Raw genomic sequence first — 24358 nt, 5'->3', positions numbered from 1 at the left:
TCTTATTCTACTGAGCTATCTCAAAAAAAAAAAATTTTTTTTTTTTGGTAGGACAGTTTCAATAATTAACACGTTGCATACATTCTTCCTAGTGGTTATTTGCTGTACAAGATGTGGACATGATATCCTATTTACAAACACTATTAGAACAAATCCCTCTATTCATTAAGAGAATATAACTATATATCTATCCTAACCATTTTGAATACTATCCTAACCATTTTGAATACACAGATACAAAATGAACATTCATCTGTATCACCTTTTTTGCTATCTCAAAATTAAGCTACCAGAATTTCTTCCTACACGTAGACCTTTTAAAATGTTTGCTTTAATAGTTTTTCAATAGTAAATTTACATGTCAATTATTTCTATAGATTGTTGAGTTTATAAGCTTGTATATTATTAAGTTTAAAAAGACTCCTGAAAAAAATTTATTCTTCTAATCTGTTTAATACTTTGGTAATCTGAATTACCCTAGGAATCTACTTAATGGGCTGTGGTACTCAGTACCATAGCTGTTAGCCTCATGTGACAAGTATTTAATGTGCTTCATGCATATAGCATAATTTCCAGGGCACCGCCCCCAAAATGTAAAATATCTCAGTAAGTTTTATATTAACGATAGGTTGAAATTCTAGTATTTTGGGAATATTTGGGAAATTAAAATTTAACCAAATTAATAAAATTTATTTTTAATAATGACTACTAGAAATTTAAAGCTAAATATACAGCTTATATTATGTCTTTGTTAGATAGCACTGTTACAAATATTTTAAAAGGCTTATAAGGCTCTAGGGGATTCTAATTTTTGTCTGTAGAAATAAAAAAAAAAAAGTAAAATGATAAATGTCCCTAGGGAACCTGAAAACTCATCCCTCCAAATCAGAGAAAAATAAACTAAGAAGAAGGCAATTGCAACTATTGTGGGAACTAGCCCTAAAGCCTCTGGGAACTACAAATTTACCATTTAAATTCCCTATAAAATTGAGGCCACAATTTAATTTAAAATATAGGGGTTTTAAGAGAATACCTATCTATCATGCATCTTTCTATCTATCATCTATTTATCTATATACAATCAAAGAAAGATCAAAAGATCAAAGAAAAGGACTACAGTAGAAAGTACGTAGTGCTCTGAGACACCAGTTAAGAAATGAATGTGGGGCCAGGTGTGGCAGTACACACCTATAATCCCAGTACTCTGGGAGGCTGAGGCAGCAAGATTGGAAGTTTGATCCTAGCTTAGACAGTGACTGAGAAGCTGTCTCAAAAGTATCAGCGAGTTGACAATGTAGCTCAATGTGAAGGCTCTGGGGTCAATTCCCAGTAGTCAAAAAGGAAAAAAGCTCCATGGCAGGGTGCCTCCCATAGGGTACCCTGGATCCAATCGCCAGTCCTACAGTAAAGAACAAAGGAAGGAGTTTTATTAGTTCACATTTTTAGGTTGGAAAGCCCACTATCAAAGTGTTCATCTGGTGAGGGTCTTCTTACTGAGTCAAAACATGGTGAAAGACAGGCAGCTTTCCAGAGCAGTGGGCTTTCCACTCTAAAAAAATGTGAACTAATAAAACCCAATGTGTGCTGTTCAAGTAAAACAAAGAAAACCAACTAAGACAGCCCCATTAATCCAGAAAGACTTCTTGTCACCCCTTCCTGTCTCCCTCTGAGTTCCCAGGCCTCATCGAAGAGACATCCTCTTCTTCCATTCAGCCATCAAAGGTCTCCTGAGATTCAAAGTTAATGCTAGGCTCTCAGAATAATTGAATTTAACTATCTTCAAATATCTTATGTGTCTTGTCCCTTTCAGAAATTCTTGTATTTTGCTTTTAGTACCTGAAATTCCCTCTTAGCTCACCTACATGAACTAGCCAGGCCACCTTCCCTACCTTTGCACTGAGCTATATATATCTTTAGTTTATTTCTTTTTTGTTTTTCTTTTTTTTCATTGTTTTTGCTTTTGAAACCATCTTGCTAAATCACTGGTCTCCAACTTGGAATCCTCATACCTCTGCCTCCCAGAGTGCTGGGATTACATGTTATGCCACCATACCTGGGGCAAGAAAATTATTTTTCAGCAAATTTATTTATTATTTAATATTTATTATTAGCAAGAGTTAATAAGAAGCAAGCCCAAGAATAGGAATAATTACATAAGTTGTGATATATTCCAAAAAGTAGAATTCTTTACAACTATTAAAAATTATGTTTTTTAAACTAATGACCAAAGAAATTTACATAATAATAAAGATAGCAACTATATTTGTTTTAGTTAAATTTCCCTCCTTACTGAGACAAAATATCCAATATCCAAAGTTAAAGAGAAAAAGATTTATTTAGCTCATAATTTGTGGAGGTTTAAGCCCATGATTGGCTGACTCCAAGACAGAGTGGCGCATGCCAGAGGGGCAACAGTCAATGGCGGCAGAAAACAGCAGAAGCAGAATGAACAACAAGATTCTGCCTGTCCCTTATTTTGTATGCAGGCTACCTTCTCTAGGACAGGTGTAGAACTCACACCCTTAATTCCAGCATTGGACAATGAATCAATCACAAACTGGATTCAACCACCTCTGAAAAGAAACATCCCCCCCCATTACTGGATGAGGCTTGGCAGGTATATCTAGACACAACCCATGATAACATGTCTTCTTCTTTGTAAAATAAAACACACAGCAAATATTAATAGCGACTACTTCTGGATTGTAAAATTATACTTTTTATTTTTTCTTTACATATAGCTTGTTTTCAATTTTTACAATTAACATATATTACTCTTACATTCAGAAAAATATATACATAAAATAAATGATTATATTTTTAGTGTCTCACTTTAATAATTAGTCTAGTTTTATAAAGAATTTCACTAAAAGCTCATCTTTCATGGAAAAAATCATACCACCTCTCCAGATGATACGTAGTACAGTACAGTATTTTATTATACACTATGACCCTGTGTCAGCAAGGTTATTTATGACTTATGATTGGCTTATCATCCCTGATACAATATTGACTTACCTATAAAACAACTCCAGTGTAATAGAGAGACTTCTCTGTCTAAAAATCAACAAGATTTATTTAAAGGGCATTAAAAGAGAAGACCTAATTAGCCCTTTCTATTGAAATCAGTGACATGTTTCAGTGTAAAACTTCAATGTAAAACTAGTTCAAAGCTACTTCCACATATGCAAAAATACAGAAAGGATCTTAGAGATCACAAAAACAAGTTTTCCAGTGTTATCAGACCTGATTGTTTTTGAACATGTTTTAAAATTATCAATTCAGAAAATTTACAGCATAGTCTAAAGAACAAAAAAATGGTGTCACTCTTCACAGGATGAGTTATTATTTTATCCTTATTTTCTCAGGAAAGATAATCTCATTCACTCTTAGGTCTGCTCAAAAAAGGATGTATAATCAAATTAATCATAATGTTGCTCATCATAAATATTTCTTCCTTCTCTCTTCCACCTCAGGCCAGTGCAGTACTCTGCATTTCATTATTGCTTTCCACTTTCTGAAGAACCCATCATCTTGGGATTCATGTTTCCTTTCATTTTCTTTTCTTTTGTCTTTATTTCATTCTTTGGAAAACATTCAGTAAGAATCTTTTATGCACAAACCCCTCTATAAGCAGAGGAAGACAAAACCCCCAGGATCTATGATTTAGAGAGTACTTCAAAACATCATACAAAAAAGAATCCATAATTGTTAAGTAAACCACTAACAAGATACATAAATTAATATTAGCAGCATTCAACAGAAATATAGCTTTTAAAAGGAATGTTCCAGCCTAGGGCCACTTAGTTTTCTCTCCTGTTTGTACCCTGCCATCATCTTCATGGGAAACTTGATTAGGAAGAAGCATTGCCATCAGTTGAGAGATGGTTACCTGGGATATAACCTTTTAGGCTAATGCTTGCAGTTTTCACTTAAAGGAAAATATGAAATTTTAAAAGTTTGTAAATTAGCACATATGAACTCAATTTATTACCAAGAGCTGCTTGTAACTCAAGGTGTCCACTGTAGGTTTCCACACAGCCTTCAAAGTCTCTTTCCTGTATACTCCTGATCTCAGTATTCCTAGGGAGACGTTAGCCCAGGATTTCTCAGTGAGGCCTATTCGGGAAAGGATGTTGTACTGTTCCTTCTAGAACTCTTTGAGAGGTAAATCTATATCTGAGACCATATGGAAGCAGAAGAAACTGGTATTTGGCTCATAACTCAAGACTTTGGCTATAAGTTAAAACTAAAATTTTAGGTATAACCCAAGGTGTTCATATGTCAGGCAGGTTGGAACTCAGGTCTCCTCTGTATGCCTAGTCTCGACATTCACATTTGTGTACAAAGGTTACCATTTTCCATGATTTCCTCAAAAAATATTATAGAAATTATGGCACCTGTCCTTTTCTTAATGAACAGAAAGGAAGAAACACAGACAATATTTACCTTTTTAGTATTTTACAGTAACCTCTACCCACTTTAAAACCTTCACCATATGCCTCAAAAAGGGTTTCTAGAAGCCAAATGTATGAAATTTAGTGTCATAACACTGAAGGGTACAAATGGTTAACAGCTGATGTGTGCACATAATTATTTCAAAACAAACAAGTAGGAAAAATGTTCAGACTATTTGTAACTTCTTCTGTCTTTCTTAGAGTAGTAAAATATAAGGGAAAGGGAAATAATTACAGCAAAAAGTAGAAAAGCAATGAAAATCAGTAAAGACTTTTGGGTGTGAAAAAAGCCGCATTCTGTGCACATACTATAGTCTTCTGGACAAAACCTTCCCAGAGTTTCAGGGCCCAGGAAACCATTGTTATCAATAATTTTCCTGTAATGTTGCATAGATGGTTTGGGCTCAAACTGATTTGCTGCATAACGATAGAAGCCAAACTTTGGAGCAGAACGATCATTAAATGAATAAGCAAAGTATCCACATAGATTGACACCATCCAGTATGTATGCTGGAAAAACAAAAGGGCAGGAGTTATTCAAATGTTTTGTACATAGCACATTCCTGTACATGGCCTGGGTGCATCAGGAGAAACTTCAATACCATTTTATAAAACCTTAGATTCAATTAGATTTAATTAAAAAAGCCTTCTTTCATGCAAAGACAAATAGACAAAGATCAAGAAATATATTGAGTTACATCCGACAGTTGGCTTTTTACATAATTAAATCCACTATAATGCACTTGGCTTAAATCTTTATGTTACATAAAGAAGTTAGGATGGCTGTGGGTCCTTCTGAGGTGGAAAGATAGAGAATCTGTGCTTTGGCAGACTGGAGCAGGTGCCAGGGACTTTCAGTTTTCTGCTTTGCCCCAAACTCCTTTGGCTCTGAGAAAACTGGCTATCTTTATTCCCATGTGTCCAGGAACAGTTGACCCTTCCTTGAGGGTTTCAGTGGCCTCTGTTGCAGAGCTTCCATTACATACCATGCACTGTGGTGACAGGACTATGGACCATTGTGGTTTCAGGGAACACTTACCTTTTAGAGCTTCATTTACATAATTCTGCAGGTAATACATCCTCAACTTGTCTTGCTCCTCCCGTGGGTCATCATCGACCCCGTTGGCAATTACATACATGGGGTGGTTTCCATACTTCAACTTCAGCCAGCTCAACACTCTGCGCAGCCCCCATGGCACCACTGCCACCTGGTTGGGGGAGTTGAGCCAGGTGATGTCAGTCATTTCTTGCACTTCTAAGTAGTCATTGTACTTTAAGGGATCTTCTTTTTCCCAGTCTACAAGGATGGTTGTGTAATGACTCAAAGCTAAAAAGTCAAAAGAGCCTTGGATTAACTTTTTTTCCTCTTCAGTGAAATAAGGGAGAAGAAAATTGCTCCTTTGGTTCAGCCAGTCCCTCATCACGCGTGGGTAATCCCCAGAGCCGAAAATGGGCTCAGCCAGCCAGCCAATGTCAAATTCCAGCACTCTCTCGGCCACTTCTTTGTCTTTTTGGGAGAAAGGGCAGGCTGGTTCTATCCAATCAGCCTGCAAGGCTATGGATATTTTACCTTTCTGACTAGGTCTAAACTTCTCATCATACGCACGCCAAGCCAGCGCATGAGCCTTCAGAAGGTGATGCCCCGCACGGTAAGTCAGGTTGCGCGTATATGGCTCATTCATCGTGATCCAGAACTTGACCCGGTGGCCCAGCTCTTCAAAGCAAAGTCTGGCGTATTCTGCAAAAGCCAGAGCTGTGCGCGGATTCTCCCAGGCGCCCTGCTTGGCCAGGGGACGTGGCAGGCCTTGGTGGGGGGCAGCAGGCTGCCACAAAGCAACCACAGGCGTGATGTTGGCACGCACCAGCTCACTGACCACGCAGCGGTAGTAACCCAGGACTGTGTGGTTCACCTGGGACTGGTTACCCAAGGGGAGGATTAAAGCCCAATCCAGGGAGAAGTGAAAATGCGTGACATGCATTTCCTGCAGCAGGGTGATCTGGGGCCGGATGGCAGCAAAATCGACACAGTAGGATTTCCTCTTCTTGGCCACAACCCCATCCACTTTAATAAGCCTCTTACTGTGATGGACATCCCATAGGTAAATGTTGGGGTCTGTAAACTGCGACAGAGTGGTATCTACCTACAAAGAGTAGAGAGTAAATGTAAGCTTCACTGCACAGTTCTGAAGAATGCAGGTCGGTGCAATTATTTCAACAAAACTAGCAGACATGATGAGCAAAATTAGGCTCTTGTCTAGCTGAAAATTTTTCATAAATGTTGCAAGGAGGAAAATTTTCCACTTCCCCTTGGTACGAACTATTGTTCTCCCCAACTCTTCAACTGTTACATTAATATTAAAAACGCTCTGACTTTGGTCACTTCAGGTGATGAACACTAATGATAGTCACACACGCAGGCAATCTGGGCTATGCAAATAGAGTGTATTTCATGCATTTTCCATTTAATGTAGGAAATCACATGTGGTCTAAGTCTTTAAAAAGCAAAACTAGATTTGTTAAAAAAAAATGAGTAGGCACAGAAGAGCTTTAGAACTGAGTAAGCTAAAGTCAGAAAGTAATTCTAACTAAATTGTACTTCTTAAAATCACATTCTATACTGAGATTTGCTAACTGCTGCCTTTCATTGGTGTCAGGGTCAATGATAGAATTTAACAAATTCAATCTGATGTAGAAAGTCTGAGTGAGAATGTGCAAGAAAGAAAAAAAAAAAAGAACAACATTGTCATTTACCCAGAGAGATGTTTGCAAATATAGCTTTTCTTCAGTTTTCTAAACTATTTTTTGTCATGATATTGACAAGAATGGTTTTCAATTAAATATTACAGATAAGCCTCCAAAGTGAAAATAAGTTTATAGGAAAAGTGTTCAAATTGTAAAAGCAAACTCCTCCTTCCAAGTCTTCTACACAAACTGAGAAGTCCACCTTGAAGCTCACAACCTAACGAGGGTCTCCTCCAAAATAACTCTATTAGAGCAGGGGCATTGCTCTAACCCTTTTACTGACCTGGATCAGATAAACCCTAGTTTAGAAGCTCTTCCCTTGGTTTGGTCAAATTTTACTGGTGTGTTGAAAATAAACTGCTCTGGGCTGAGAAGATACCTCAGTAGACTGAAGCATCTGCTTAGACAGAGCATGGTGGCCAGGGTTCAATACCCCAGGGTGTGCAGACACGGCAATTGAAACTGGGCATGGTGGTGTACACCTGTAAACCCAGCATTCAGGAGACTGAAAAGAGGAGAATCACTCTGAGTCCAATCTACATAGTGAGATCCTGTAGACCCTGTCTTAAAATTCATAAAAAAAAAAAAAGAAAAGAAAATGAACTTCTCATTCTCTGGAGGTGTAAGTGCTGTGTTTACTAGAGAAAAGTAATAAAGAGCATTATGTAAGAGGGAAATTGCTTTTCTGAGAACTCTGCCTTATAGATCACCCATGCATGAATTTCTCCTAGCACTGTGGGAATGCTGTCAGGGGTCTTTCCAGTATGATAGCCCCATAAGTCATATCTCTTCAGCTTCACAAGAGAAAGTTGCATGCTCTTTTGAAGTAAAAGTGGTCAGACCTTGAAGGAAGTTGCTGGGCTATTTTTATAGATCTCTGAGTTGGCTAAATTAACTTTCTACTAGAATCATTCCAAAATAATAGGTTTTACTCAGTCTATCAGAAAAAAAGTGGGAGACACCAAGCTATAAATTCTGAGGGAAAAATAAGTTTCTTAAAAATATGGGACATTGGGCCAGGGAGATAGCTCGGTGGTCTAAGTGTCTGCCTGGCAAGCACAAGGACCCAAGTTCAATCCCTGGTACCACATGCCGTGCAGGCCGCAGAACCCTGGGCTTACTGTGCTGGCCCTGAAACCAGATGTGGTAGTGCAGGCCCAGCAACAGATCAAGAAGATCACTGAGTCTGAACTGCATAGTGAGACCCTGTACCAAAAAATAAATATGTGAATAAATAAAAACTATGCAACATTCAGAAATGAGCATTTAGGCAAAATCCCATCTAGCCTCCATTTCTTCATTGACTTAAATTTTACTAAAAATTGAAATAATCAAATTGGACCTTTGTGAAGAAATAAGCATAAAGCATGTATTTAGTATGTTATGGAAGAGACTTTCTCCTAAGAGGGGCTAAAGTCAAAGAAGTTCTATGTCCTCAGCATGTAGTACATTCTGTATTCTATTAACTATGCACATACACATGTTAATGGTTATGGGAAAGCATACTGTCCAGCTAGGAAATCAGATCCAAATAAAGTGACAAGCCATGTGAATGAGCCCAAAGTCAGACTTCAGACAGGTTAGGTGCTGAGTGAAATACTATTTTCTAGTGTTTCAAGGTAAAAGTATGCCTCAAATATTAATAGTTTGAAATCCTAATCAGGAAGGAAAAGATAAATTTTCATGGTTTAAAAAAATATCACTTCTCAGGAATTTTAGTATAACATGCTAAAAGTGTAGAACCCTGCCTGCCATTGAAAACACACATACACACACACACACACACACACACACACACACCCTTCAGAATGGTGAGAACAAAGAATACCCCCTGTTGTGTCAATTAAGGAGTTAGCTTAGGATGGAATCTGCCAACATATTGCAAAGTCCAAGATGCCAAGCAGATAAAAAGACAATGGCAATTGTAAGTGTTTCCTACCAGAGCGCTCCTGGAGTAGTTCACATCCACTGTGAGTAGGAAAGTGACTATTTTGTGCTGGGTTCTCCAGAGAAGGAAGTGAAAAGGTTGGGATAGGTGAAGAGAAAGGGATACTGGGCACGTATTAATCATAAAACAAGTGCTTCTAGGGTGTCGAAAAGAAATTCTCTCCCCCATCTCTCTGCTTCTCCGCTGCCATGCTTTTTTTCTTTTGAACAGTTTCTCGTCTGTCTTAAGGATATGCGATACACCTTTAACACCTTCTCAATGTGTACTATTCCCCAAAGCAGAGTTGCAGCTCTTGCAGGGGAACAGTGCAGGAGTAAGATGCTGTCCTTCTCAACCACCTTCCCTCTGCACCCACACTCCACATACATGCTGGCCGAAGACTTTTCTGCATGCACAGGGCTAGCTTGGGAATTACCTGCCAGACTTGGGCCACTATTGGAAGAAGAGTTTGTGACAAGGTGCAAAGCCTGTAGGGAGTGGAAAGGGGTATAGAGGTAGAACAAGAACTAAGCTGTATGGAATCCACCCATAGCATCAATAACAGGGAGGAGGTAGAAGCTGTGAGAGGCATCTTCCTTCCTTCATCCATCTCTCCTCATTCCTTACTAGCTCTATGTCTAGTACAGTTAGAAACAACAGAACTGAGGAAGTCGCTCCCTCCCACCTATTTAACTTTAAATAGAGCCATATGGTCATTCCTTCTATTGTCCTAACAGAGATAAAAAAATAAAGTATCAGTAACTTAGGAGATGTCTGATGTCCTAGGTGAGTACATGGGCACATTGGATCTCCTAGCCTGTCCTTCATCCTGCTGCAAACTCATTAAGGGTTCACCAATCTGTAATACATGCATGCATGTAATTAAGATAGGAGTGAATTCTGGGACAATTATGGACATTGGGAGCCCCTAAAATGACTCAGTATCCCATTAATCATTCCTTCAATCACACCTAGAGATTCATGGTGAAGTACCTGGGCTATGGTGCATATCTTTTAAATTCCTAAAGCCTCATTTTGGGGTCTAGCTGCTGCTGTGTGCTATGATCTATGTGCAGTGCTTTTACTTTTTGTTACCTGACTCCACCCTATTCACTTACCACCTGCCACCACATTCCCTGCACTCCATCACTTTGTTACTCTGTCTGTAAATCCACCATTTACTCTCAGCAGATATCTTTGCTCTAAGCAGGGGTCATTTCAGTCATGGCACTGCATTGCCTACCTGCACTACCCTTAACCGAGTGACCCCAGCACATCACACAGGGATATGTACACACTCGGCATGCAGTAAGTGCTTACTGAAGGACTAGCAAGAAAAAACAAGCCCCTGTTAAACTAAGGAGATTTAAAAGAATACTAAGGGTTAACTGCATAGTAGATGCTGAATAAATATTGATTAATCATTTTGAAGTACTTCCATACCATTTTAGTGACTATAGCTTACGAAGAATTGAAAATCACAATACTGGGGCTGAGGAGATGGCTCAGTAGAATAAGCACTTGCCTGGCAAGCGCAAGGGCCTCAGTTCAATCCCTGGTTCCACCAAAAAGAAAAAAAGGAAAAAGAAAATCACAATACTTAAAGTGTTATTTTAACTGTATTATCTCGTCTTAAAAATTCATATTTTATAGATTTATGTCTAATGCAATGTTAATATTGCCAAATTTCCCCCCCTTTGGATCCAATTTAAAGTACAAGGTAAAGACTGGATGATTTTTGGAGAGAAGGGAGCAGCATCACATGTCATGTACCTTGTGTGCTCAAAGGGCTCCATGTGTGGCCCAGAGAAAGACAGTGTGCTGTGACAAGAGCCTAATAAGGAAGCTCTACTTACTAGCGATAGGGCTTGGTGACACTGCTGATTGGTTTTGTCAGCTGACTTACTTGAATGTAGTTGTCAACAACTCCCCAAGCAAAGTCACAGGGAAATGTCCCTTCTAGGGGTTGGTTTTCAGGTAAAGGAGGGAAGCCATTGCTCTCTATCAGCTTTTGGTAGAACAAGGCTGAAGACTTTGGCAACAACTTCTTATCCTGGCTCAAAAAGTCTACATAGAAGAGTCCACGTCGGATGCTGTAGCCTCTGTGCCACTCGAAACCATCCATGAGGGACCATGCCGTGTACCCAATGACATCAACTCCATCCAGCCTGATGGCTGCAAAGACAAGACAGGACAAGAGTGGCATGACCCTGCACTGGCCACCCACCTCAAGACTCAAGAAAGTCACAGGTTAATTATGTATAACTCTTCCTGTGTGACACAGCTATTGATCTTTCTTATTGACAAAAGGCTCTACCCAAATCTTTATGAATAAATATCTTCACAAATAAGCTTACTTCCAAAACGATTTTATCTGGATTTTTGAGATAGGATATATATTTTTCCCAGTGGCTATCTATATGTTTAGGAAGGTGTCTTATTCTACTTTTCATCCTAGGCACCTACAATTGTGCCTCATGCAAATACATTAAATAAATAATGTATTTTAAAGTATGAACTATTAGTTTCTCCAGATAGTGTGTGTAGTCCTTTTTTAAAAAAGTATTTCATTCATCCAAAACAGTAAGAACTCAAAAATGTGTACTGAGAGATAGATATCCTTATATTTCTATTACATTTAATAGAACTTAAAGATTTGGATTAGTATCTCTGCTAGTCAGGTAATTTCAAATATTAATCCAGTTTCTCTTTACAAAATGAGTTTCAAAAATTAACTTGGGCTCCTCAAAACCCCAAATGTGAAAGAAGTTGTATAAATACCTCCATACTACTGCCAAAATGAATTTCTACATTATGATTAAAAAATACTAATTCGTGTAGTACAATGTAGATCATTAAAAGAGTGCTTTTCCAGGGGATTTTGGCATGGAATGAGAAGTGTACTTAAATATCTTACCTTTTAAGGTTTCCATTACGAACTTTTTAAGGTAATACATATATTTGGCATCATCTCTCTTCGTGGTCCCTGAGACAAACCAGCCATTTTCCACAATAAATATTTGAGGATGATTATATTCAAGGTCAATCCAGGAGAGGAGTTGTCTCAGGCTGGGAGATTCCACTTGGTGGAATTTCATGTGTGGCTCCAGTAGTTGAAAACTCAGGGTTGGTCCAAAGGAAAGTGAAAAGAAGTCAGCTGTTCCCTTGATGAACTTTTTCTCAGATTCAGTGAAATTGGGTAGAAGAGATGAAAGGTTAGTCTTCATGCTATCAGGATAATCACCATCAATAAATATGGGCTTGGCAAACCAGCCAAGGACAAAGTCAAGAGATTTTTGACATTCTTTGATGTTGTGGTCAGTCATCCTTCGAGGACTGATCCAGTGGGAACCTAGGGCAATGGACACTTGGCCTCCCTGAGTTGGACGAAAGGAAGTGTTGTAGAGGTGCCAGATTTTGGCGTGAGCCTATGAAAACAAAAAGTATGATGAATTTCTGATTGTCAGTAGTAATGCAACATATCCTTAATTCTTCTGCTCCAATTGTATCTGTTTTCCATCAAGCCTAACAAAATAACTAACCCCACAATTTAAAAATCTACTGGAATCAATAAATTATTTCAGTAGTAGGTCACTCCATAATGAGTTGTTACCATGATTGAAGTTATTTCCTTGGTTTTCAGCAGCCAATGGAAAATATGACTCTATTATGTTGACTGGATGGATAATTATTTATATTGTGAAAGCTTAATGAAATAAAAATTTATAATATATTGCCATTTAATTTATTTTGGATTATATACTTTTTAATTAATAGGTAATGTGAAAAACACCAATCTCACATCTGTGATCACATCAGGAATTTCTAAATAGGATTATAAGTTTTATCCTAAGAGACTGGGAGTTTCTAAATTGCTTCAAGTTGTTTCAGTCAATTTAATATTTCATATTAATTTCACATAGCCAAAATTCTAACATGTATCCTCCCAATCATTGTTCTATCCTATGAATCACAACGATAAATTAAAGCATGAATTCCAATATCTAACCTTGGCCCTCCTTCCAGAACTCTGGGACAGTGTTGGACTCCTCTCCAGGGTTCAAAGCCAAAAAAAAAAGAACAACTAAATACAGCTGTGAGGGGGTGGACTGTCCACAGTTAGTACTGAGCTAGGAGTTTTCTAGCAATGAAAAAGACTTTGCCACCATAAAACTAACTTTATATTCCTATAAAATCATACTGATTTCTGGTATGTTTTCACCTGTTTCCTTTTTATTTACACATAGTGGAGCCTAGTTGTGTCTTCTGCCACTTGAATAAAATTACTATTTCTCTTTGAATTCCCTGATTTACTCTCATTTTCCCCTAAAAAACAAGTGCTATTTATCAGCCTTCTATTCCCCTGACATATATTGTACTCTGAAAACTCTACTTCTGTTTGATTCTGTGCATTCTCCAAAAAGATTGTGCCAATTCTCATTCTACTCCCTGAGCCTAAAGAAGCTCTTTTGTTCAGTGTGCCAAATAGCCTCCTCATTTGTCCTAAATTTTCTTCTGCTGGTTCAATTCAGTGCAGGTGTCTAAGGATGGCCTTGTGACTATTCTTATGAATCCAGCTAAACATTTTAATACAGTAAGATTGTTTATGTCTAACTTTTTTTAGTTACTTGGTCATATCTATTATGTTTCACATCGCTGAATGTATTTTTTATGACCTGAGGCAGCTATCTATAAGCTAGGAGGGAAATGGACCACAGAATGTGGATCAGAGCAACAGCAGTTTTTGATTATGTGACCCAAGAACACTGGGACTTAATCATGCTGTGCTGATCCTAGCTTCTGCCCTTCTTGAGCTTCCCCAATGCCAACAACCTATCCCTCTCTTCTCTATGCACAGGACATTTTATGACATAGTTTAGCAGATGAACAGATAGCCAGGGAACAGTCCAGACTGATAAACAGGAATCAGTCTCTTGGGATATAAGATCAGCAGACATCTCTAACTCGTCCCAGTTCGAGAACTCCAGTTGTCCTAAATCTGATAGGCTCCATCCATAGAACAAGTGCTGAAACAGCAAGAGTGAGAGTGTTCCCAGAACCTCCTAAACCAGGACAATTTCATAACAGTTCAATAGAATTGTTCATGGTCATTGATCCCTCTCTTAACCCCAAAGACTTGGACGTGGTTGAGACGATATTATCAAGGAAATGACAAATGACCTGAGCCACTGACAAGGACCTTTTGGTATCAAATAACATTTCTTCTCTATCACATTTTAATTACATGTTAACCCAGGCAGATAAATACAACTTTCTTATAGCTCTCATAGGGCTTGATTAAGTTAGATAACCTATGTAAAACTAATAACATAGGGTTTGTCACAGTGGATCTCCATGAATGCTTATTCTTTCTTCCCCTAAACGATTAGCAGGCCAAAAAGGAAGAAGGAAACATTGTCTACTATGGAATCTGGTCTATAGCAGTGATGGGATGCAATGATGAGCTGAAGTTTGGATCACAACCCCTATGTATACCAATGTGAGCCTCTGTTACCTCTCTGTAGAAATGCAAATAGCATCTATTTTCTCATAAGGGCATTGTGATTGAAGACCTCTCATCTTGGTCTTCTACATATGTACCAGTTCTAATGTCTTATCAATTACTATTATACTCTCTATAAAATAAACTTTAAAAAGACAAGAAAATAAAAAAATAAGGTTTCTCAAAAGAAAGTGCTAATAATCACTTATTTGTCCAGTCTTGCATAACTATTTCTGTTAATCTAAACAATGGATCTGATGGCAAAAATAGATAATATAATAATAGTTGTTGATTAGCTACTCTTGTTTTGAAAATCTGTAACATACGTATTTCTGTATGTTGTCCTATTTCTTTGTTTCTATTTGTTTTTGCTTTTGTTTTTGTTCTTTAAAATAAAATAAAAAACAGTATTAAAATAAAATTGTCAAGTAATAAGTTTCAGGGAATATATTTACAGCACTGGAAAACATTTTTGATACTATTCATCGTCACTATTCATCTACTCCAATCTCCCATTACACCTGTTACTCCACTGTTCTCTGTACAAGCCCAACCAGGTGGTCCTGGGCATCGTTTCTTCTCCAAGAAGTCTTCCCAACCTCACCCAAACCCATGCTGAGCTTCATGGCTAAGACTTGGACATGCTTCTCTTATGCCATTTATTGCAGTTCATCCTTCCCAGACTGAACTTCCTAAGGAGTCTTTTCATCCCTTCCAAGAACCAGGAGGTCTCCACTGTCCATAAGATGGAGTTGAACTCTGATCCTGCACCTCCCTTGAGGTAGTTAATTTCACCTGCAGATGACAGGTTTGAGAAATTAAACATTGCAATATGGACAGGATGTGAGTAAAGTCATCACTTAAGATGCTGCAAAACCCTAGGATGATTAATAAAGAGATGGTGAGATATGACCTTATATTGCCTTCTAATTATTTCAGGTACGTTAATCTTATAAACTGATTGTTGCAATATTAAGACTTAATAAAGCTACTTTATTAAGAAAATACTGAGCTATATACTAAGAGAAATACCTTTTTGGACAAAAATGTTCACCTCAATATAATTTCTAACAGCAAAGCACTGAAAAAACTGAAATGTCCAATATCTAAATACATTTACAACCATATAATCAAATAGCAGTGTTGTAATAATACATAATGCTATAAACAAAGAAATGCTATTCAGACATTGTAAAATTTCAGAAAAATATCTGCTGACATACAAAAAAAATTATAAAATACTAGCTAAACATTAAAAAGCAAGTCTCAAAATAGAAAATAGAATGTAATAGATTTTTTATGAAAGAAAATTATATACATAAGATCCAGAAGGATTTATAACTTGTTAAAATAACACTTGTGGGAGTATTGTGATGGAATACTTCACTTCATTTTTTCATTTCTACCATAAGCATATATTGTTTTAGATATTACAAAATGAAATCCTAAACAGGGAAATGGCTCATAGCAATTGAGTGCCCGGCTCTGGTTGACAATTGTTGTGAATCTCTGATCCATCTAACTGCTGCCTACCTGGCAATGTTTAATTTCTCAAACCCGTCATCTGCAAGTGAAATATCTTACCCATATTTTACTGCCTGCTGCCTAACTCACCCGATGATCTTTGCCTCAAATCTCCAAATTCCAGACACAATACTGACAAGTGCAGCTCCCTAGAGTATGATTTCCCTAGTCTCAGTCCTTCTTCACCCTGTCTCCACTTCAAAACTCAGCTCAGATACCACCACCTCCAGGAAGTCTTCCCTGACATCTTCCTTCTCCCCAGCCTTGGTTAAATGTCTTTTCTAAGTGTTTCCACAGTTGATTTCTAGCAAAGATCTTACCCATATTTTATTGCATTTGCTTAAAAATCCAGATTACAAGTGCTTCAAAGCCATTGATTAGGACTTTCATCTCTGTATACACAGATCTTAACAAGGTATCTGGGACAGAATCAGACACAAACAGATCTGAAGAAATGAAATCTCACAATAAGAACTAGACCAAAGGGCCTGAGACAGATATAAACATTTTTGTAGTCTGTTCTGAGACCTTGAGAAACATTCAACTTTTATGCACATACCATTAAAAACTAAATTAGACAGAATTTGACATGGCAGCCTCTGAGCATATGGTATTATTCTGAATAATACAATGCACTGATAATATAATTTGGGATGTAAATCTCTCTGGCACATGATATCCTTCCTAATCTCAAACTAGATTTGAAATATGAGGTCTAAAAATGGTTTAAAAAAACTAGATATTAATCAGTATTCCCAAATGTTGGAAGATGAGGAAACTACTCTGAATTTTATAGTACAATTCTACAGACAATTCCTTTCTAATTGTAAGCTTCCTGACATTTATTTCTTTGTATCTTTCATCATACTCAACACTAAGTTTCACACAAATAAACAGTGCGTGAAGGGAAATTTAGGTGGTGAGTCTTGCTTCTGCTCCCACTTTGTGCATGGAGTCGTGTTTCAGGTATGGGTGACGAAAATGAGGCCCCCAAAATACATTGAGTATCACTGATCTAAGAAGGTAGAAATCAGGGGTGAGGACTACTGAGGCTCAGCAGCATCTTAAAGAGAAGAAAGCTCTACCAGAGAGGCCTGCGTGCCTGCGTGCCTGCCTGCCTGCCTGCCTGCCTGGCCATTTCCTGCGTATCGTTAGCTCTGTGAGCACAGTACTGGATCCTATGAGGCTCAGGGATGAGAAGCTGCCACGTGTCAGAGATGAATACCAAAGGCTGTTCAAGGCTAGGAAACAATGCAATTCAGAGTAGCAAGAGGAGAAAAATATGGCTGAGCATTCAGGCATTTGGCTGAAACTCAGAACAGTCATACGTGAGGAATAAAGACAAAGCAGAAATGGGTGAGCTGTAATGAAGATTAAATACAAGCCAAGCAGGATCAAGCAAATCCACCGGCGGTTTAACCTCCTTGGAAGAATAAAATAATACCTCTTGAAGGAAAACAGTTAGTTGGACTCCCTATCATATGCTTAGAGTATTATAAAGATATTACTAGATATATGAAAACACAGGAAATGAAACCTTTTATTGAGGAAAAAGAGAAAGGTTCAAAATAAAAGTGTTTCTCAGATATTGAAATTAGCATGGAACTTTAAAGTAGCTATTACAAATATATGTAAAGGGAGCAGGGGAAATAGCTCAGCCATCAAGGAAACCTGCTTGGCAATTGCAAGGACCCAGGTTTGATTCCCAGCACCACATGCCATGCTTGCCTTGGAGCCCTGGGCACACAATGCCAGTCACCAAAACCAGGTGTGGTGGTGTACCTCTGTAATCCCAGTGCTGGGAGGGGGACTGAAACAGGAGGATCACTGTAAGTCTGAGCTGTGTAGAGAGACGCTGTACCAAATACATAAATAAAACAGATCTTTGAAAACTAATATATGCAAGGATTTCAAGGAAAAGAATAATACAATGAAAAAATGAGGAATAACAGACAAGAAATGAAAACATAGAAAATTCTAGGACTGAAAGGTAAAGCAAATAAAATGAAACATACCTGAATAGAATTAATAATATTAATTCTAAGTGGACTATATAATAAAGCTAAGTAATATAACCCTAAAACCCCACCGAGAAAAGTTATATATACATATCTATATGAAATATTAAGAAAACTTATTAAAAATATCTGATTCAGGGCCAGCAAGATAGCTCAGTGGACTGAGCTCTTGCTTAGGAAAGTGCAGGGACCAGGGTTTGATCCCCAGCACCATAGGCTGTGCCAGCCTCACTGAACTGGCCACAGAGATGTGGTGTGGTGATGCACGCCTATAATCCCTGTGTTGGGGAGGCTGAAAACAGGAAGATCACTAAGAGTCTGAGCTGCATAGTGAGACCCTGTACCAAATACATAATAAATAAATAAATACATCTGAATTATCCACAGTAGGGTAGAAAAGACAAGGCCTAGATATAAGGAATAAAAAACAAAGAATTAGATGATAAATATAAACTCAGGCATATTAATAAATACTTAAATAAATATGTACTGAATGCTCTAAGTACAGGACAGATGTTGTCAAGCTATATCTTGAAAAAGTCAATTCTAAGTACAACCACGTAAAATAAATTATATATATATATATATATATATATATATATATATATATGATAGTCTGAAAGACAAAAATAAAATACATGTCATGCAAATGGGATGGTAAGCATAAAATGATGATATGGCTATAATAGGTAGAAAATTAACTTCAAGATAAAAACTGATATCAAGACAAAGATAGCTATTTCATAATAGGAGGGTTAATTCACCAAGAAAACAAATTATAAATGTACATAAAACAAAGGTTCACAGAACTTTAAGAAAAAGCACCTAAACAAATTGACCATTATTCTCAGACGTTTTAATTTCCCTCTTATTTACTGATTAAACAAGTAACAAAAAAATCAGTAACTTTATAGATTGTCTAAACAATATTATCATGAGTTTGATAATATTAGATCAACATTGCATTAAACAGTATTTTCAAACTTTCATAAAATGTTTTTGAATATAGAAACTACATTGTATCATAAAGTAAATCATTAAAAAATTGCAAGAAACCTCACTAAACTGAAATTTCAGCAAAAAATGTACAGTAGCTACAATGGAATTTTATTAAAAATGAGTACTGTATCTAGAAAATCCACCAACTATTTAGAAGCTAAACATGTATTTCTAAATCATCTATAAGGCAAAGAATAAACCTAAAAGGGGAACTGAGCAGGTTTTTACCTGAATAACAAAATAAGGCAAATCAAACTTGTAAGATGCAACTAAAATAGAAATTAAAAGGAAATTCATAATTGCAAATATTAATATTAGAGATCTATAAGAGGTCTAAAAATCAGTGACCTAAGGTTTTACCACCTTCAGAGGCAAGTTAAAACCAAAATAAGTAGGAACATGGAAATAATGAGAATAAAAGCTAAAGCCAATACAATAAAAAAGTAAGCAATACCCGTAACAGTTATATTTATGTTGCTCTAAGTTTTAATCATAGCACTTTCACATGTTTTTGCACATGGACCTTGCAATAAACCTATGTGCAGAGCCACATGGGTCAGTATAGCCTAGTTTTACAGTTAAGAAGCTGAGCTTAGATTAAGTTGTTTGCTTGAGGCTTCATAGCCAGTAAGTGGCTTTGCATATTCGAACCCAAATATTTTGCTCTAAATCTAGACTTCATGCTATGTAGTTATGTCCACATGGACAAATATTCATTTATTCAACAAATAAAAGTATGTGTAAAAAAAAAAAGTATGTGTAAAAACATGAAAAAAAAAGAAAAGCAAACATTATCTCTTTCAGAATATTAGTAAACTAGGGGTTGGGGAGATAAATCAGTAGAATAAGCACTTGCCTGGCAAGCGCAAGGGCCTGAGTTCAATCCCCAGTCCCGCACAAAAAAAAAAAAAAAAAAAAAGAAAAGAAAAAAAACCTATATATCAAAAAAAAAAAAAAAAAAAAAAATATTAGTAAACTGATACACAGTCTGCCATAATTTTAGAACAAAAAAAATCTAGGAAACACGAAAAACTAGGGGGGAAAAAAATCAAGGGTTGTTCCTGCCAAGTTTGACATTAACAAGGTAAAAGGAAACCAATACAAAGAACTTTATGCTAAACAATTCAATGACTTAAAATGCACAAGTTCCTCAAAACATACAACTTATTTACCCCGACACAAGAAGCTTTAAGAACTTTCAAGTGATTTATATCAAGTAAAGAAATTGAAGCCACGATTAAAAGAAAGCAACACCCATAATATTTAACTGGTGAATTCTATCAAATATTTGAGAAAGAAATAATGCTAATTCTAAAAAACTATTTTACAGGGAAAAGGCATCCTCAATAACTTATGAGCCTAGTATAACCTCTATGAAAAATATGACAAAAATACTATAATAAAGAAAATCAGGAGCCAATATGCCTAGAATTGAGATACAAAACTTCTTAAAATATGAAATCAAGCTTAGAAATATAAAAAGATATGCACTAAAAGAGAAGTAAAATTTTCTAATAGCAGGAAAAAAATATATAATTAAAGTTAAATCGTTACAAAAGATAAGGGAATTATGGATTGGTTAAAAAAATCAATCCATCAAGAAAATTCAACTGTAAACATACATGCACCCAGCAAGAGAACCCAAAAATATACAACGCAAATTTGACAGAACTGAAGGGAGAAACAGACATTTCAAAAATCATTGGAAACTTCACTATTTCACTTTAAATAATGGATAGGTAATGTAGGCAGATGATCAACAAGGAAATAGGGGTTTTGAATACCATAACCTAAAAGGAGTTAATAAGTGTGTACAGAGCATCCCACCTAACAAGAGAGAAATGTATCTTTTTCTAAAATGTCTCTGAGTCTTAGGGCTGATGCTCCCCAGTCGAGCACTTCCCTAGCATGTGTAAGACTCACCTCCTAGTGTTATGCCAGGGTGGGCAGGGGTCGGGTATGCTAAAGTAAACGTGAGATATTTTCTGGCATAGGCTATATCCAAGCAAATGTTAATGAATTATTTTTTTAAGATTCATTTATTTGTTTATTTGGTATAAGTCATTTTTAAAATTTATTTATTTATTTGGTACAGGATCTTGCTGTGCAATTCAGATTCCTAACGATCCTCCTGTCTCAGCCTCCCCGGCACTGGGATTACAGGCATGAGCCACCATGCATGGTTTCAGTGGCTGGCATGGTACGGGGGTTTCCGGAGCCAGCGCACCATGCAGTACCAGGAATCGAACCCAGGTTCTTGCGCTTGCCAGGCAGGTGCTTAGACTGCGGAGCTATCTCCCAGCCACTTACAGGGAAATTTTATTTGGTTTCCATCCAATTCAGCTCGTGACCAGAATTGGTACAGGGTGTGGGGTTATCACGTCCTCTGTATCAGGAATTGAACTCAGAACCTTGCTCTTGCAGGGCAGGCATTGTGCCACTGAGCTATCTCCCGCTGGGCCAGGTGGATTCTCTTAATGGTACACAAAGACTACAGCTATTTTTGTAGATAAAAGCTTAGGGATGGCCTCTGGGAGACAAGGTTTATGTGTTCTGTTAGATGATGGTTTTGTGGGAGGCTGCCTGAAATTTTGTGTTAAGGAACAGCAGCTTATAGTCCTGTAGCTACTGATAGAAGTAAGAGAAATAAGTTAGTCTAAAAACATAGCCATTATGCGTGACAGACTTGTGTGACAACACTCGATAAAAGTAGATTTTAAGACCGTTCTCAGACAGGTAATGGTGATGCTGTTGTTGAAGAAAAAAATGCCACAAAGGGTTAAAACACTTCAGTGCGCTCTGAAATTATTTGAGTGCCTTAAGCTTTTTAAAACAGTGCTCTCAGAAACCTGAGGTAACACAGCAGTGGTGGTAGGGAGCCCTTCCTGAGTGGGCGTAGACCGGAATGAGCTGTTGGGATTATTTTTGTTTATGGGCTACATTTCAATTCTTTCACTGTTGGTCTCAGAAAATTTAATTAAGTTTATCTGCAAGATTAAAATAATCTTTTAAGAATTATTCTATCTCAATTTTGTAAAAATCTAAGGAATGGTAACTAAAAGCGACCCATTCAGTATTTCTAAAAAAAACTTTTTGGGGATTTTGGATGGGATCTTGTTGAATTAAACAGATCACCTTGAGGGAGAGCTGATAAAAATGTTCAGTCTTCCAATTCATGAAAATGTCTTTCATTTTACTCAAATCTACTTTAATTCCTGTTAGCAGAGTTTTGTTATCATTGTAATACTCTTGTTCATTTTTTGTTAGGAGGATCACTACGAGTCCAAGATGCGCAGCCAGACCCTGTACCAAATAAATTGAAAAATAAAATATTTAATTTTTTTTTATTTTTAAAGAAGGGCCAGCCTGATAGCTCAGTGGACTAAAGTGCCTATTTAGGCAGAGCACAGTGGCCTGGGTTTGATCCCTGGCGTGCCGTGCTGACCCCGTCCTCGGGGCACGCTGAGACAGCAATTGAGACTGGGCATCGTGGTGAGTGCCTGTAATCCCAGCGTTTGGGAGGGTGAAAACAGGAGAATCTCTACGAGTCTGATCTACGTAGTGAGAACCTGTAGTGAGAACCTGTAGACCATGTCCTAAATACAGGAAAAAAAGAAAAAAAAATTTAAAGATTTCTTTTTTCCTTCTTTTCTGTATATTAGGGAAGGGTCTACAGAGTGTTCAGGATCTCACTATTAGATTGGACTCGTACTGATTGTCCTTTTCCGCCTCCCAAGAGCTGGGATTACAGGCGCGCGCCAGCACACACAGTCTCAATTGCTGTCTCAGCGGGCCTCAGGGGCGGTGATCAAACCCCCGACCCCTGCACTTGCTTGCAAGCACTTTAATCCGTTAAAAAGATATTTAAAAACAAAATTTTCCCCATAAGGTCAACACTGAACCTAACAACTGAATTTGATTCAGTTCTTGTCCAATTCAGTTTCCAACAAGAATAGTGGAAAGAATTAAATTCGTGAACTGAGGTACCACTGCAGTAGGTCACAAAAGATGAAAATAGTTTTCTGAGACAGTGCTGATTAAAGTCTTATGATTCAAATAATTCATTGCACAAGAGATGTTGAAAGTTGGAATGATTCTGCCAAAATGTTTGTGTTAGTAAGATCCTAGACAAAGGATGGCTATTAGAAAGTAAAGAAGGGAAACCTGAGAAGTTTGTAAACATAGAGTGGAAAGAGCATAATGCACTAGTCACATGTCACACACACACACATGAACAAACAACAAGCACGAGCAGGGTTAGGCTCCCGAGAGCACCCCTGCTGGTCTCATCTGGCTGATCCAGGATGCTGTTGGCTGGGACCAAGGGGACAGCTTATCTCTGTTCCACAGTCTTCATCATTCAGGGGACTAGCATCATCTCACAGCAATGGCAGAGGAGCAAGAGACTAGGCAGAAGCTCACAAGTATGTTCTCAGTGCCTGCCAGGGTTACAACTGACACTCCATAAGCTAAAGCCAGCCACACAGCGAAGCCCAGAGCCAGGGGGTGGAAGGCGGGATACGACGAAGAAATGACTCAATTGGGGACTTTAATTCGGGCTGCAGTGTACTGTAACTGACTTGATCAAGGCAATATAAAAGGAAGCACTGAACATGCCACCTCAGGTCTGTCATGAAGTCTAGACTGAAACATGAGTCAGCCTGAAGAGGTGAGGATTTTTCTCACTCTCTGGATGGGTTTATCAGCTCAGAAATATTTACTGATTTTTAAATGTGACTAATATGACTAACTTAGTTCCAGTGTCAAAAAATTCCATCATATATTGAACAAATTTTATTTAACATTTAGAGATATCTCCACCAGGAAAACAGGAATGAACAAAAGTCCCATTTCTTGCTGCATACTAACACCCAAAAAACTGATCCCAAATATTTCCCCAGAAAGCCATAAAATAAAATATATGATTCCAATATTAAGATAGTTCCGCTTCCCTCCAGACATGGGTATGTTCCATATTATAACAGTTTTATTTCAATTTTTATTTAGCTCTTCAAGGTGAAATCTACCATTGTACACAACTACTAAAGACCTTTATTATTTTCTATCAAATGAACTAAGTTTGAGATTAGATCTCCCCTAGAAATCCAAAGACATTATGGCATATGTTGGTTTTGATAAATGGACAACAAAATAGATAATAAGCCATTTACAGAGTAATATATACATA

General features: G+C 37.4%; 1 protein-coding gene across 1 annotated transcript in view; it reads right to left on the bottom strand.

Annotated features, from left to right (window-relative positions):
- Positions 1 to 2805: 2805 nt before the first annotated feature.
- Positions 2806 to 24358, bottom strand: part of Kl (klotho) — a 46612-nt gene continuing 25059 nt past the window's right edge. The window contains exons 4-7 of the mRNA XM_023715062.1: positions 12044 to 12554; positions 11033 to 11301; positions 5497 to 6598; positions 2806 to 4967 (exon numbers count right to left, since the gene is read on the bottom strand). Coding sequence (XP_023570830.1) covers positions 4630 to 4967; positions 5497 to 6598; positions 11033 to 11301; positions 12044 to 12554 — 2220 coding nt within the window. The 3' untranslated portion in view covers positions 2806 to 4629. The remainder of the gene's footprint in view (positions 4968 to 5496; positions 6599 to 11032; positions 11302 to 12043; positions 12555 to 24358) is intronic.

This window comes from Octodon degus, unplaced genomic scaffold, assembly GCF_000260255.1.
Source record: "Octodon degus isolate 3935 unplaced genomic scaffold, OctDeg1.0 scaffold00038, whole genome shotgun sequence".
Lineage (NCBI taxonomy): Eukaryota > Metazoa > Chordata > Mammalia > Rodentia > Octodontidae > Octodon > Octodon degus.
Note: the sequence above shows the minus strand (reverse complement) of the source record. Positions and strands in the feature narration are given on the sequence as shown.